The sequence below is a fragment of the Aquila chrysaetos genome, chromosome 11, assembly GCF_900496995.4.
Source record: "Aquila chrysaetos chrysaetos chromosome 11, bAquChr1.4, whole genome shotgun sequence".
In the NCBI taxonomy this organism is placed as follows: Eukaryota; Metazoa; Chordata; class Aves; order Accipitriformes; family Accipitridae; genus Aquila; species Aquila chrysaetos.
In genome coordinates, this window is record NC_044014.1 from 726,086 (window position 1) to 742,507 (window position 16,422).

At 45.5% G+C, this 16,422-nt stretch overlaps 2 protein-coding genes and 1 long non-coding RNA gene across 6 annotated transcripts in view; 2 read left to right on the top strand and 1 right to left on the bottom strand.

Annotated features, from left to right (window-relative positions):
- Positions 1-1,255, bottom strand: part of LRRC27 (leucine rich repeat containing 27) — a 34,681-nt gene extending 33,426 nt beyond the window's left edge. Inside the window, exons 1-2 of one of the 3 annotated variants that reach the window (XM_030031309.1) lie at positions 1,118-1,255; positions 410-668 (exon numbers count right to left, since the gene is read on the bottom strand). The gene's annotated coding sequence lies outside the window, so the exon portion shown is untranslated. Of the gene's footprint in view, positions 1-211; positions 305-409; positions 674-1,117 lie in introns of those variants that run through there. The other 2 variants (XM_030031310.1, XM_030031311.1) reach the window with 2 other exon arrangements.
- Positions 74-3,041, top strand: LOC115348503. Its single transcript, XR_003925835.1, has 3 exons — positions 74-175; positions 1,403-1,541; positions 2,829-3,041. It is a non-coding gene; the product is annotated as an uncharacterized LOC115348503 (long non-coding RNA).
- Positions 3,042-10,564: 7,523 nt separating this feature from the next.
- The window catches only part of STK32C (serine/threonine kinase 32C), a 96,144-nt gene continuing 90,286 nt past the window's right edge, over positions 10,565-16,422 (top strand). Inside the window, exon 1 of one of the 2 annotated variants that reach the window (XM_030031082.2) lies at positions 10,565-10,780. In XM_030031082.2, coding sequence (XP_029886942.1) covers positions 10,676-10,780 — 105 coding nt within the window. In that variant the 5' untranslated portion in view covers positions 10,565-10,675. The remainder of the gene's footprint in view (positions 10,781-16,422) is intronic. The other variant, XM_030031081.2, reaches the window with a different exon arrangement.

Below are 16,422 nucleotides of genomic sequence, written 5' to 3' on the forward strand. Positions count from 1 at the left end.
AGCCGGCGGGGTGTCCGGGGAGGAGAACCGGAGCGGGGGCGGACTGACCCGCCGCCTCCGAACGTGGGGAACCGCGGGGCAGCTGCTGGCCTGGGCAGGGCCTCCATCTGCGGTGGCTGGAATGGAAACCCTCACGCTACCCGAAAGGGCTCTGAAGCATCTCCAGCCCAAACAGGTAAACACACGTTGTTCAGTGACTAAACAGAAGTACCTGCACCCTCAGAACACCTGCTCGAGCCTTCCAGCAGCCTCACGCCGCGCTCCCCTGCACGTTATTAGCTGGGCTTGGTGTGGGGGTTCATCTCCTCGCTGCTGGGTCAGCCGCCCAAGCACAGCACTCCTTGCCTTCTCTCAGAGGCGGCTTCTAAAACACTTCCCCCTGCCTCCATTTCCCATTATTACTACTTACTGGTTTGTCTTCCAGGGCCCACATCCCTCACCCAAATTAAGCAGCTCTGTCAGCAGGTCTCCCTGTTTGGGGAATTCACAGGGTGGGTGCATCCAGAGGAAAAGGCATGAGCCCTGGAAAGAACCCCCCCAGGAAAACCCTCCCAGCAGCGCAGCCCTGTCAGGGACTGTCGCTGGCTCTTGTTGAAGTGGCAGCGTCCCCACAGGGCCTCTGTGCAGTGGGGTGAATAACACAGAGATTCGTCAGGGGTTGTATCTGTCTGAAATAAAAATATGTTCTTAATTAGCATGATGGTAGAAATCCAAGACACAAAGAGTACTTAATCTTACAAATCCAGATAATTATGTTCCCAGTGACCTGACCAAGTTTAATCAGTAGCATTACTAGGGTTTAAAACACACAAAATTAAGTTCCAGAGTTTAGATACATGATTTTTTTTTTTCCTGACATACTGTGCTTAATAAGTGAAATGAGAAAACAAAGCTATTTTAGTGGGATTCCTTTAGAAGCTATTTCCTTACAGCAGCTTTTTTTTTTTAATTCATAGAAGAGAAACCAACACATTTTATTATAGTCTGTAACCTCAAATGCATATTGCACTCCATAGGAAAGAGCAGCTCACTAACTGTAAGAACTATCACATGGCAAAATACACAGCCTTGGCAATTATATTTTGAGGCAAACAGGTAAATTTAGAGTTGTTCTCACCTTGGCTCACTTGGAACAATCCCCTCATTTAGGAACTTCTCACCTCCAAAGACTCTCCAGACAGGAGCCCCTTTTGTAGTAGAGCATGTTCAACCCTGAAAACTTCCATTTTATAGGGATTTTGGGGAAAAAACCCAACAAAACACAAACAACCCCCAAAACCCCACAACAACAAAAAAACCCCTGTTGTCCTGCAGTGACCTACAATACTGCTGTTTTCATGGGAACAGTTGGCTTAAATGCATAACTAAATAGGCCTGAACCTTCACATTTGTTTTGTTACAGGGCAACAAGCTTCTGAAAAATACACCGTTACCAGGGCTCAATAAGACAAAGCACCTATTCCTCAGCTTGAATGCACCTCCACTTTGAAAATACAGATTCTACTAATTAGACTACTACTGCTGATTTTAAGAAAGAGCAGGTATGACTAGTTATTTTATTATGCTTTTCCAGGAATAGATTTTCTTTGAGGCTACTTAGGTGATTAAATCTTAATTATGAGCAATATTTATAAGCCAGAGGGCAAAATTTGTGGAAATTTAAAAAATGGATCAATGGCAAAGCTGTACTAAAAGAAGTATTGCTTTGCATTTGTTTATGCAAAACCAAAAATATTCTAGGATAATTTTATTTAAGATTACATAAGAAAATACATTAGGATTGAAACCAATGACATAATTCCATTATTTAGAGAGGGGATTATTTCAGCTAGTTTTGATCTCAGCATTCTGTTTAGATTTCTGTAACACAGTAGCAATGGAGAAACACTTTCATAGGCATTTCGGAGAGAAACTGAATCCAGAAAGATACCCGACTTAAGTAAATCATCTTAAAACAGGAGTTTCAATGTGCCTTTTTCAAATCTGGTTGTCCAGTTCAGCCTCCTCGCTGAAGCTTGAGTTCTCTATGCAGCATCAGCACAGTAGCATAATACTGTTTCTGTAACATAACAGCATCTAGGAAGATTTTATCCTAATGAGAAGGCAAAAAGAATTAATAGATCAAAAGTCAATAAATATATCCCTCAATAGGTTCATTTTACTTTTAGCAAGCCAGAGTTACAAGCTTCAGTTGCAAAGCAACAGCCAGTATACATATTTCAAGCAATATTCTCTATAGATCATTTCTGATCTTGGGGGATAACTGGGGGTTTCAGCTTTTTGTATTGGGAGTTCCCTCCTAGAAGCAAAATTCACCCAGGGATTGAACGTACAAAGAGAAAACCATGCAATTGCTGTGCAGACAGAAATATCCCAAAGGCAGGCTGCAGTAACAGCCTTGTCCAAACGTCGGGGGATCTTGACCCAGCATGTTGAAATGCAGTCAGGTCTCCACTTGGAACAGTCATCTTAGCACTAGCATTTCACAGAGAAGTGATGTCAGAACAAGGAGGAACAGTGATGGCCAAGAGCTTGCATGGGTTTGCTGAAGACTTGCATTTGTGTCTTTTGACAAACATAGAACCTGTCTGGACATTGAAAGATTTTTCCCATAGGTGTTAGGGTTTTTTTTTTTTTTAATCCTTCAGGTGCAGTGACACTAAAAGACTTCATGATGGACCAAAGTGATTGCCAGATTATCTCCAAAGATGTATCGGTCTCTACTTTTGGACTCAGCTGGTTTGCTGGGTAGAGAAAGGAAGTGCCACATGTTTCATTTGACTGTATCACAAGATTTTTTTTTTTCTTTTTCTTTTCTTCTTTTAAAGGATACCAGTCTCGGAGAAGACCAAACTTGGGCTCTGATCTCTTGTCAGGTTCTAAGCTGTTGAGTCTTCATACAGAGGGCTCAGAATCAAATATTCTGGGGTGGACACTGAATCACAGCCCTCCTTCATCCCTAGTCCTGGTTTCAAAGATGCTGCACTTCAAATGCACCAGTACCTTTGGAACAGAGGTAAGCTGCCCCCACATGTCATCACATATTGCCCTGGCACCGAAGCACAGGGGCCAGCTGTCTCCTACAACTCAGCCATGGCCTGAACGGGCTCCTCTTCACGTGTATTATGGCCACCCTGGGGCACTGTGAAGCAAAACTGATGTCTTTACAGTGCTTGGTCACTATTGTATCTGTCGATACCACCAACACTTCTCTACAGCGTCTTAGATTGATGTGACTGACAGAACGAATGGTGCCAGAGATACTCATGCAGGGGAATTGTTTGATTATGGACTTTAAGGGTACCACATCACCTTACAAAGTTGCAAGTGATAACCAAGCTTCAGAGAGAAGCATTCAGCTTTTCTGCCCAGCTACTTGTTCAGCTTGGCAGGCACCTATGCTACACAAGTTTCATTTGCATTTGACTTCAGATAAGTTAAGAAGCAAAGGTTTTTTTTCTCATCTTTCTAAAGTAAGGGACACTGAATAACAAAGAAAAGTCATTGCTTTCTATATAAAACTACTCTCTATAGCTTTATATGGATTTTTTTTTAGTACTCCAATGAGTGAATTCTAAGAATGCATCTTATTAGAATATAGTAACATATGGTCTTAATTTCTTAGCAAAACATTTGGTTAACCTAAATAAATAAATAACATAAGCAGAAAAGCAAACAGACATGTAAATGAAAGGAAAAACAAAAAACCAAATGGAGGCAGAAGTCACCAAAAATTTAAAGGGCTAAATTGCTGAAATAGTACCAGAGATAAAAATCACTCTTTCACAGGATTAAGCAAGAGAAAGCATTACAGTATACAGAAAATTAAGCAATATATATATATTTTACACTGTAAAAGGCCAAACCAAAAAAAGCAACTGAACTAGCACACACTTACCTCAACAGCTTAAAAAGAAGACAGTTAACAGTGAGGGAGGCAGGCACTTTTATCACTCTATGGGTTTGAGCACCAGCTGGTAAAAGGCATGTAATCCCTCTGCACTATAGCCGGCAGCTGTGGAATCAACAGGAGCCCTGCCCTGCAATGAAAGGGGTAACCCTTCTTCGACCAGTCTGGACAAGCTTTTAGTTTTAAGGTTGCATGACAGCTGTTCCTGCCTGTTCATGCTTACTGCGGGCCACTGCAGGTGATCCTAATAGGAGAAGGTTGTTAGTTAACTGTGGTGGTGTTAAAAGACTTTGAAACAGCTGGATCAGAGTGATTACTATTAGCATCCTTAAAAATAGAATTGGCACTATTTACAGAAACACTAATGATAGGAAAATGTGTGACATTTCCCCCTTATGTAATGTTTACTGAAAGAATTATGTGCTCTTTTAGAGGAACTTTTAAAAATAAACAGGCTTTTCTCTAAAGGCCTTCTTCTTGATGAAGAAGGCATGTGAATTTTAAGAATCACAGTAATATGCCTCTCATCATCTTAAACATGTTGCAATTATAGCCATTATATTCAATAAAGGGCTTTTATCAGGAGTGTAATATCATGGTATATTGGCCCCCTTGTTTCTATGCCTAAATTAGGAGTGTCTTCTAATATTTGGCTTCTTTGCAGTTTTGTGATAATTGGTAGCATTTTTGTTTAGAAACCATTTTCATCAGCTCACTGAGAACAGATAACCATAAAGAATGTAATGCTACTTCAGGCAGTTCTATTTTTACTTACACTGGTTTTATTCAAGATAACTTCACTGATACAAGGGAACTTGATCCTGATCTACAGTGATGAAAGAAGAAAATGATCACCGTGCCACGCAACCAGTAAAAAGACAGAAAGGGAACCGTAAGTAATAGCTACCAGTGGAGCATAACGAGGTAAACTGCAGGATGCATACTCTTAATTGAAGTGTGAGATCAACAAACAAAAGTTGAAATATTATCGTCGTTTCTGTCATACAAATTTTGACACGATACAAAATACACAGCTCATGATGCTTGGGAATGAGAATGATCAGTCATTCCTCAAAGGATACTCATTCACTTGCAGAACTGAGGCATTTGAGAACAATTGGATGAAATAATTCCTGATACAAATTATTTGATTAAAAGAATAATCCTGGAATTTCGTAAAGGATTTATTTGGCCTGTCCTAGATTAGAACAGGTATCATGTCTCCCAGTTAAATGAATGCACGTTGGCTTTGCCTGTTGAATGTCAGTGTGATTTTGATGAGACAGAGCATAGGTGGTACTGGCTATACAAAAACCTGATGAGTTGGGTTCAGCATATGTAATTCCTTAAAGTTAGAGATGATTTCATGGCTGGTGAAATGAAAGAAAACTCCAATTGCTTGGAATCCGTGAGAAAAGAGAGAATATGCAAAAGTAAACACAGATGGGAAAAGACAAACTCTTCCAAACATGAGTGGTTGCTCTGCCTTTTGCAAGTCTCCCCTTGCCTTTCGCAAGTCTCTGCTTACACCCAGGTGAAACACAGTCATGCAATCCTCATCTTTCCAAGGCTGCAATAGGGCTATTACATAGCATCTTCTCTATAGTCTAGTCAGTACTCACATATGCTTTGATCAGCTAATTTTCCACCATCATATCCCTTGAAGTACAATATAAATGGATGTGCTTCAGGTTTGAATCCATTTCCACAATAGGAGAGCAGGATGACACCCAGTTTGGAGTGCAGCTTGCTTTAGCTCTGTCTACTTTGCAGGCGTTGTACCATCCCCTCCTGCAATACCTGGCATTAGCTAGCTATCATCAAGCAGGATGGCGGACTAGATGGACTTTGTACGCACGACTGACCACAACAGTTCTGGTTTGCCTAAGGTTTTTCTCCTGCTTTACCTAGAAAGAATCAAACCTTCTTGCAGCTTTTCTTTCTTTTCTGATTTAAGAAAATCACCAGAACTGTTGTATATTAACAGTTTCCAGGAGAAACAGACATGCATATAGTATCCCCAAGACTTTCACTAATAAAATGCCTAATTGTCTCTTAGTATAATATAAAACACAAAAAGAAGAATGGAAAATGGAAGAGGAAAAAATAGAAAAAAGAAGTAATGAATTCTTAGTGGTTTCAAGAACAGTCTGCTCCTAATAACCCTTTTGGTCACCCAGCTTGCATGTTTCCCCCTTAGAGGTTTAGTTAGTTACATCTAAAGATGTCTTGAAGAATAAATCATTGTAAAAGTCAGCTTTTAATTAAAGTTCCTCATTTCAAAACCGAAGTGGATCTCTGTTTCCCTGGAGACCAGGAGATGTAAGACGACAGAATCTTATCTCCATTTCCCTTTCCTATATTGGACCACTACAGAGCAGTTTTTGTATTTTGCTTTTTTCCTCCTGCAGGATTAGTATTAATTACTGAACGGACATTTTCATAAGATGACTGTAAGTGTGTCACTGTGGTGGGTAACCTGCATTGCTACTCTTGATGTGCAGTTGTTCACTGAGGGGATCAACATCTTTCACTGCACGTTACTACACTGGTTTTGAATAGTGGAATCAGACGCGAGTGCCCACTGAACTGAAAGGGAACCTTGTTTTCAAGTTTTAGAAGTAGAAAATTAATACGATTCTGCTGCAGAAATAACGAAGGCATGTCTGTTTGGACCTCCAGCACACTTGCACGGGGGTGAGAGCAAATACTGTTGTCTGAGAGAAAACAGGAGGGCTACATTTAGCATTTTTGGCGCTAATTTTGCACCATTGTAAATGACTGGGCGCAGGCAATCGTGACCCAGCATTCTCCGGTTCCCAAACTGGTCTGAAACAGTAAGCATTTCATTCTTCTCTCAATTTCTGGTGTTACAGAGGAGGAGACAACAACAGAGCTCCATCTGAATTACTCGAGAGTAGATGGAGAGTTAGAATTCTGAATAAATTGGAATTTATTTGCAATTGTGTTAAAATATTGAAAATTGAAAAGCTTATATAACACCATTTGTGATAAATATTTGCAAATTAAATACAGATTTCACTTTTCCTAATGAAGTGAGCAGCTGTGGCAGTTTTTGCCCAAAGGAAAGACCACCGCTACATGATTTAGAGCCTGTATAAGAAACGCTATGTTTAATGACAGTGTTGGTTTTCTCCCCTCTTCCTTCCATGCATCCCCCAAAGTCAGTGTTCATATGTCTCTCATTTCCCCTCCAACACATTCTCCTTTTCATCATTCAGATGTTGTCAGATACGACTTAAGACCACAAGCAAAAATACTGTTTTTCAAACTGGAACATCACAAACAATTTAGATAATCAAAACATAATTTCCGAGCAGAAAATACAGCCAAACACCGTTGTTAGTGGCCCAGATTCTTTGCCATGCCACAGAAGTCTGGAGGAACTTTTCTAAACTCTTTTATTTCTTGGTTCTACCATCTTTGTTGGTGTCAGATCAAAAGGTGCCAGCATGGCACAACAGTCTCCAAATGCCAGGTTTGGTATTTAGAGTAAGAATATCCTCTCCCAAATCAAAGCAGAGGGCAAAAATCAAGTTAATTTACACCTGACAAGAACTGTCTGATTCAATTCATGAGAAACCTCACCCAGTTTTCTGGTTTAGGTTAAAACAGGGCTTAGGTTTCAAACACGGGCACCTTCTTGCCGCAGAACCCCAAGGAGAAGTCAGTAGCTCTCGTGGAGAGTAATGGGCACAGGACCAAACTCCTGGTAGTCATGAGGGCAGCTCCTGCTGTTTCACTCTGAGCAGAGAAAAGCCTCCGTAATTATGGATGGGTTTAGATATCAGATAGGTCTTCCCTTAAAAAACAAGACTAAAATTCTGATTGTCTTGGCTATGCAATAGGCGGGCCTCGTGGACGGGCAGATCTCATCATGAGGATGATAGCAAGATGATAATTTTCTTGGGATTTGTTAGGTGTTAGGACATGTATGTATGCCTGTTGTTGACTTCCTAGAAAGCAGGAGTAAACAAGAGGACCTAGTTTTACTTAGCCTGTATTATTATTATTAAGAATTTTCAGCAGCGCTTAGTCAGTAGCATTCTGAATAGCACTAAAAAAAACCCCCAAAACAACTTAAAAGGTCTTTTTTTTGTCTCCTATTCAACTTACCTCTGCAAAGGTAAAACTACTTACTACGTTTGTAATGAAGCAAAAATTAAACAAAGCCCCATGCTGCACCTTCTTCCATTTCACAGGTAAAGGAATGAAGAAATGTGGTGGAATTAAACCCTCCTCTGGTATTAGGACAATCACATCCTTATTTCCCACTCTTTTTTTCTACACTACATCTTGCAGACTTCTCGGAAAAAGACTATGATTCTATGCTATGGATTTGATTGTCCAAATATTAGTGGAGAATGAGAGAGAAATGACAACTGAATGGCAGACAGGCTGAAGCCATTTGATGGCATCTTTCATACTTTTCCTACAGAACGTAAAGGCAAGAGAAAGGGAGGAGTGAAAGCTGATAGCTCAGAGATTTGCAGTATATTTAAAAACAAACCTATCCCTAAACAAAGCAAAAATTACTGTCTTGTATAAAAGTGTTCTATCTTTTTATTTGAGAGCAATTCTTTCTGATTTCTCAGAGAAATATTCTTTAAGAGCTATTCTTTGCCTTTGGAAAACTGTTCTTAAATTACACCTTTCAATTGTAATCCTTTTACAACTTTCAGGCTCTTTTAAATAATGACTAACTCCTAACAAATTTTCTGTAAAGAGTACAATAACTAACATATCCATTTCAAAACATGCTATGAAAGAAAACAGCATAAATTTTAAATAAAAACTTAGGAAGCGGCATCTCAGAAATTATGAAAGTACTTACGGAGGGTGTAACAGATACAATGTAATGGCTAAAGAGTTGTCACTTGCCTTGACATTTCTGATGTGGTCTGCTAACATTATAAGTTATTTCTGAGAAATGCATTTAATGAGACTTTCCATGAGACATTTCAATTCAACAAGGCATAAAAACCGGGGTCACGAGCACATTACAGCTCAGCATCCTGCAAAGTCTGTAGTTACTTGGGATGAATTCTTTTACTGAGGAGCTTTGCAGCAATCCCGAGTTTTATCACTGACAAAAGAGCAGGAACTCCCTAGAGCTAGCGAGATACAAACACTGATCATTTAGGTGATGTGGCTTTTCCATTACATAGTGCTGCACAGAACAAAAATGCAGCATAAGGCTCCTCATCAGAGCTCGCCCTCCATATGTGTGAACAGTTCATGCAGCTGAATGGAACAGTTGCCTACTTTGCTATTTGCGTGTTGGCAGACTGTTTATGGCAGTGGCTGTGGGACGTGCTTTTCTCCTGAATACTTGCAAGTAAAGTCGCAGGCCCAGTAGTTTACGGAGGAAAACAGAGATCTTCAGGACATGCTTCTGGGAAAACGAGGCACCTGGGTGACTGTTTTAAAGCCCTGAAGCAAGTCTTGGAGGCTTCAGCCAGCCGAACGAGGGACTCGGCAGTGCAGCGGGAGGTGCTGTTTTTGAGAGGCGGTGGGACATCTGGTTCTGGGCTTCTTCCTCTCCTCGGGGCTCATGTTCTACCTGGGGAAAAGATGGATGTTCCGGCACTAACTCTTTTTCTAGCTTTTGTTTGGTTTCTTGTATTGTACCTGTTGCAGTGATCAGTGAGAACTGTCGTTTCAGGCCTAAAGGACTAACCGCAGGCTTGTTTTTCTTCTCTATATTGAGACTTCCCATGTAACATCTTCAGACGCAGCGCAATAAAGATCTCCACAGCGAGGCAGCTTCTGAAACGCTGTGGAATGTCTATACAAGAAAAACATTTGACTTTCCAAGCTACCCACTAATTTAAATCAAGTCGTTACTTTATTACAATTGTCAAATAAAAATCAATGCGGCTGTCTTCGCATTAATGAGGTTAAAAATCAGTAGCGAGTATGGGTGACTAATTTAAGATGAGCTGTTTGCACTTTCATAAATAACAACCAAGTGCTGGTAAAAGGCTCGGCCATAATATAACCTGATTGCCTTTCACATCGGCTGCGATGTTTATGGATGAGTTTAAAAATAACTATAGACTGTGTGAGACGATAGCTGCTGGCAGCCACGATGCCCGCGGGAGCGGTGGGCGCCGGGGCCGGGCCGGCCGCAGGGAACCGGGCAGGTCCCGCGGCGCGGCGGGGAGCTGCCGGGCCGGGATCTTCCCCCCGCGGCCCCGTCCTGGGGCACCGCCGCCGGCACGGCCCCCGCCACCGACCCGCGCCTGCGGAGCGGAGCCGGCCCGGGCTGGGCAGGGGGCGGGCGCAGAAGGAGGAGGAGGAGCAGGAGCCCGCGGGCCCCGGCCCCCGCCCGGCCCGGCCCGGCCCGGCCGCACCTGCGGGCGGCGCCGCTGCCCTCCCTCCGCCGCCGGGGGCGCTGCGCTGGGGGCGGCGCGGCCCGGCCCGCCCCGCCGCCGCTCCGCTCCCGCCTCCCGCCGCTGCGGCCGCCCGGTTCCCCTCCGCTCCGATCCGCTCCGCCCGGCCCGGCTCGGCTCCGGCTCCGGCTCCGCTCCCCGCCGCCCCGCTCCGGCTCCGCTCCGCCGCGCCGCGGCCGCCGCCGCGGGCAGCAGGTCGGGAGGCGGCGGCGGGCGCTGCCATGCGGGCGGGCGGCGCCGGGGCGCGGGGCGGCTGAGGGCGGCGGCGGCTGGCGGCGGCAGCGGCGGCTCGTAGCGCCTGGTCCCGCCCGCGGGAGCCGCCGGGCCGGCGGGGAGCGGCGCGCAGGGCATGCCATCCGCCTCGCCCCGATGTTTCACTGGGGCAAGTGGAAGAAGAGGATGGGAGCGAGCGCCTCCTCCTCCAAGAGACCCGTCTTCGACGAGCGGGAGGACGGTGAGTGCGGCCGGGATGCCCTGCCCCGGGATGCCCTTGCCCCGCGATGCCCTTGCCCCGCACCTGTTGAGCCCCGCTCCGCCCGGCCCGGCGGGTCCCGGCCCGTCGCGTCCCGCCCCTGCTCCGGTGGCTCCGGTGCGGGTTTGCCGGCCGGGTCCTGACTCCCCGCGGGGCGCAGGGACCGCGGAGCCCCCGGCAGTGCGCTCGCTGCCCGGCAGGCAGCCCCGCAGAAACGGGGCGGCAGTCCTTAAAATAACGGGTGCCGGAGAAGCGGGCAGCGAGGCGGGGGACAGTGTAGCAAGGGAGTTGCAATCCGTGCGAGGAAATCTCGGGTTTTAACAAGGAAAGATCGAGTGCAGCTGGTCATCAAACTTCTAAAAGCTACTTGCCGTTGGAAAGCGCTGCTTTCGGCTTTTTCTCCCAAGATACGAGTTCGTTGTACAAATATACCATGAAATACCACGGTTGCATTAGGCTTCTGGGACGCAGGGTGGAATTTCAGGGGACCAAAGGGAGGCAGCTTTGACCGTGGGTGGGGGAAGACTCGGGAGAGGCGTGGGGCCAGCAGACGGGGTGCTGGATGGCTGGGAGCAATCCCCACGTACAAAGAACGCTGCATTGGCCCTAGGACACCAACTGAGCACTGGCAAAAATCCCCGGGTGCTCGGGCGGCTGGAATTTTGCACTAGGTAAACTTGGAGTTCGTGGTACATGTTAATTTGAGCCTTCAAGGTATGGTGGTGTTCTAGCTTATGTGAGCACTGGGTCTGCTGGCATCCCCCTAGTGAGGGTGATCAAACCTGAAACTGACTGTGCTGCTTCTGGCAGCTGAAGGGGTGTTAAATCAGGTAAACTTTTACTGGAGGAGCAGCTAGTTGATATCACCAAGTATTTATTAGCAATTCAGAGTACAACATTGAGTTGTTAACCCTTGCATCTCTTACTACAGAAGTGTAGAGAAAACATGTTAGAATGACACCTCACTGCCCAAGGGGTGTGCTGTGGTGTGACTGAAATGCACAACAAAATTGCTGTTGGCAGGAACTGCAAAATCCATCCCACCCCCCTGTCCCTTTATACTAACGCTGTGCATGAGATGGGGTCAATGTGGCTGCTGGGTGCATGCAGCTCCGGTGGGCTTTACCAGAATTCTGTGCTCAAAGTGGAAAATGTGTTTCATCTTGCATGTGGTGGGTCAGCAAGCAAGCCAAGTAAAAACACTTAAATTGGAGGCTTTGCTACTTAATTCAGAAAGCATTTCATTCTGAACTGAGCCTGTATACAGCCAATATAGGGAAATTGAGCTTTGCAGGTGAATGACCATGGACAAAAACCTGGTAACATCTCATAAGGTATTTTCAAGCAGTGCTTTTGCAGTAGCGGAGACTTATTAGGACATTACTTTCTTAGTATTGCCTGTTTTTTCATCGTTGCTTGTTAGTGTGTGCTCAGAGCAATTACAGTGTTGTTCTGGTGAACTCATATTTACTGGCAGGGCATGGTTGCTATGGAGATCTCTTAAGACATTCCAATAACTTCCTTACATAAAGAAACCACTTAATACTTTGGTTTTGTGTGTGACATAATGTGGAAGAATTGTTAGTGATGACAATTAAAAGTGAAATAAATTTTTAAAAAAAGAGGAAAAAGGTTAGTATATAAAATTTTACCCATAGGTGGTTCCTAGTGATAGATATACAGGAATGAGCTTGACTCTCTAAATCCAGTGGTTAATCCCTTTTAATTATGACAGGGTATATGTAGATAGAAGGTTAACATTCATTCCAGTGAGTAGTAACACAAGGCCCAGTGTTTACCCTTAGATAAATCGAACTCCAAATGTGTAGATTTTTGAGGTGAGAAAACCCTTACAGTCCTCTTGCCTGAATTCCTTGGGACTGGTTTCAAGACTTTACTGAATTACTGCCTCAAGTCAAACTGGTGTGGGTAAGCCAGAGCCTGGTGGGATTTCCTGGGGGTGGGCAGTAATGTGTTTGCTCTCAGTGTAAAACGCCTGGCCCTGGAGGATTATCCGCTGTTAACCTCACAGTTAGAAATCGTCTTTTCTCTCCAGTCTGCATCTCCAACCCCAGCTTCCTGCTGTTGGGCCTCACCTTGGTAAACCAGAGGAGTTTCTGTTGTCATGCCCCTGTCTCGGTGTAGCAGCAGGCTGGGACCGTGGCCACCCGGCGTTGTCATCAGTGGGATGTGTGGATTGAGCTCTCCGAGTCGCTGACTCTGAGGGTAAACATCATATTCCTGAGTCTGTCCCGTGGATATTCTCTCAACCCTCTTTGTTTTTTTCAGCACTGTTTTTGTTAAAGCTGTGACTGAACTCCTTGCTTCGGCAGGGATCGAGCCGAGGGCAGGTCGGTGCTGATGCAGCCTGGGTGCAGCGCTGGCTCGTCGTCCATCCAGGGACAGGGCGGTGTGGAGCTGTGCGATGGGGAGTCATGCCCAAGGAACAACTGTCCTCCTCTCTCCTTGCTTCCCTTCCTGGGTGCTGTGTTGTCCCCTGCCCCCCAGTTTTCCACCGGTTCAGGTAATTTCTCTGGACTGTGTAGCTGGGCACAGGCCAAGTGCAACTGGTCCTTTGCATTTCATCTGAGCTGCTGGGGGGGGGACAGTGCATCTTTGTGACACCCTTTTGGTGCTGTGCTTGGCTGCAGCGGGCACATCTTGCTGTTTCATGTTTGCGCATACAACCTTTGAAATATTTCTGAGCATTTCAGAGTTGGGATTCAACTACTAGAAAAGCTGACTTTGAAAGGAGAGCGTCTGCGTGTTTTGTGTGTGCTTCCAGAAAGCACTGGTACGTGAGAGATTGGTTCCCCTCGCTTTGTGAGCGTTGGCTTCAGCTGGTTCCTTTTACACAGAAAACTTGGCATGTTCAGTAGCTGCTGCATACGCATCAGTTGGATGCAAGCTCCAACCTGTCCAACTTGAGATGCTGCCTAGTGATGCCTTTTTGACAGCTAGTTTTTGGCGAGGTACGTTGTACCCTGTGTCTGAACGGAGGAAGTTAATGAATGGGGGGAGAAGAAAAAAAAGAAAAAGTAGGGGAAAAAGAATATGAAAAGGCTGGGAGGAAGAACATAAGGCAAAAGAATAGAAGGGCTGCAAGACTGAGCACTCTCAGAGTTGTGGTGTGCTGGAGTAAGGTGGCCTCAGTAAGCTGCAATGAATTGTAGTGGGCTTGTAGATTTACCATTATCACTGTGTGTGGTTTTCCATCGGGAAAAACAGGCCTTTGTCTGTAAGGGCTTTTTAGGGTTTCTTATTTATACCTGTAAGAACCTTTTAAAAGCTTCTTACTTGGTCAGTGAATTTGTTCTCTGGAACTGAAGAAGGCCCGGTCTGGGTGCCAGCTGTCTCTCTGCCTGTTGTGAACCATCAGCTCCTCCATGGCAGGGCATGGGGCACTGGAATGTCTCAGCACAGTGGTCGCAAGGCTTGGTTTTCATGTGGGCAGAAAGTATTATCTGTTGTCATTCTGGGAAATGGCCAAGCAAGTTTATTGACACCCCTTCCTTTTTTTTTTTTTTTTTTTTTAATTTTATTCTTTATACTAAGTGGGGAAAACCTATCATTGTGAAGCCAATGGGAATGTTTCAATCCAAATATTTAAAAAAACCATTTAGCAGAGTTGCTAGGACTTGGGAAACAGGGCTGAGTAATAGGAAATACAAGGCACGCTTACACTTAGTGCTATTAGCATTGCCCACAGTGGTGTTATGTGAGAGAGGGGGAGAAACACAGCACGATGTATCTTTATATGCAGTTATATCTAAAGAGGAATTTCAAGAGTGCGTTTTGGTTGTGGCTTCTCCTGAATCAAAGTGGCTTACTAAAAAAGTGTATGTAAATACACATGAGAATATGTAAAGCCATCTGCTGCTTTATGCTGAGCTGTTCCTTCCTTCGCTTACACTGAGGTGAGTGGTCCGAGGGCTTTCTGCTTGTTTCCTGACACTGAACTAGATTTCCAGCTGATTTTCAAGGTTTTAATGCTTGCAGCCCAATTACTTGCATCGTGATTAGTATTTTGTCTTAATCACTTCTTTACCTATCCCTTATTTGACCCTCTCTGCCAGAGTGCAGATGGCTTTTTGTAAGGGGGTCAAGTGCAGTCTCCTAGGTTTATCCTACTTGCATAAAAATCAACTTTTTGAAGCAAGGTGCTGGTTTTACAGCCCACAGGTACAGCTCTTCCAGTAAACCAGTCCGACTGAAAGAAGTGTGTACTCAGGGTTAGTCTTTGGGTCTACAAGTTTCCAAGCTGAGAAACACTATTCTGTAAAAATGTGTTTCTTGTAAAACAAGAAAACTGTTACATATCTTGATGATGCTTTCCTAGCCCTGCCGTTTGCTGAAGTGCTCCAGCTTTAGGGATGTGCTGGGCCCAGGGGGCTCTTGAAGCCCGAGCAGTGCTGGAGGGACGGTCCCTGCTCTGCGTCCCCGCTGGCCTCATCCTCCCGGGGACCGCGGGAGGCTGGAGAGCCTCGGCAGCTGCGCGGCACGGCGCCCGTCCCCATGGAAACGGGCGAGAAGCTGCAAAACCTGGGGGAACGTGCTTAAAATAATCCCCATTTTAATTTCAAACCATGTGTTGGCAGGCTGTAGGGTTACACACGCACCAGAGTATGCATCCCTCCTGCCTCACCCGGGTGATCGAAAGCTGGAGTGCTTCATTCGTGGAGCTGTTTGATGTACAGGGAATGAACCGTGTGTGCTGGTGCCAAACCTGCCTCTTGCTCCGACCTGTCATCCTGCAGCCACCTTCTGCTGAGCCTGCACGGGCTGGGTGCAGGGTGCTGGCTGCTGCTGGGTGCTGGGTGACTCCAGCTGCAGCTTTGGGGAGGACTGTCAGACCCATGCATCATCGTCAGCTTACATCACTTTGAAGTCAAGAGTTCAGTTGTCACAGATTGGCAAGCTGTATAAGTTCCTCCTTTTACTTCTTATTTTCCAATCCGATGGGAGGAAGATGTCCAGCGTTCTCCACAGCGCTGTGCGTTTGTCTTTCAAATCGGGATTCTCCCCTATAATTTTGTTCCAAGGGTTGGGACCTTCAGGGAAACAAGGGCATGCCTCCAGACTGTTGGAGGTATCTGGGCGATGGAGGTGTGGCGAGGATGGGAAGCAAAGCCTGACCTCGTCGTGCATCCCTTACCTCTGCGGTGACCCAAACCCCTCCCTGCCACGTTCGCCCCAGGTCTGGAGGCATCCCACTGTGCTGCCAGAAGAGGGACCCTGGGAGATGGGGCCACAGTCCCAGGAGAAGTTTTTTCCCCCCTCTGTTAAGGTGATTAGTGCCATAAACCACATGCTGATAGGGGCCTGGCAGTGTCCCCTGGTCCCTGGGGGCCCGCAGCACCATCCCTGCTCCAGCTGCTGCTGACGCGCTGGCTCCTCTCACAGCCGGGCGCCCGGCACCAGTTCTCCCACCCATCTTCATTGTCTCAGCTGGGCAGCGATTTCAAGCCCTGAGCAGGAAACGTTGCCCTTTTGATTGGAAAACTATGGGCTAATGCCCAGTAAGGCAGTTATAAAATCCCAAATCTTGTTTATTTAGGGTCAGATACAGATGTGTTAAGCTTTCATGCTCTGCAAATTACTTACTAAAGTAATCACTGATCAGA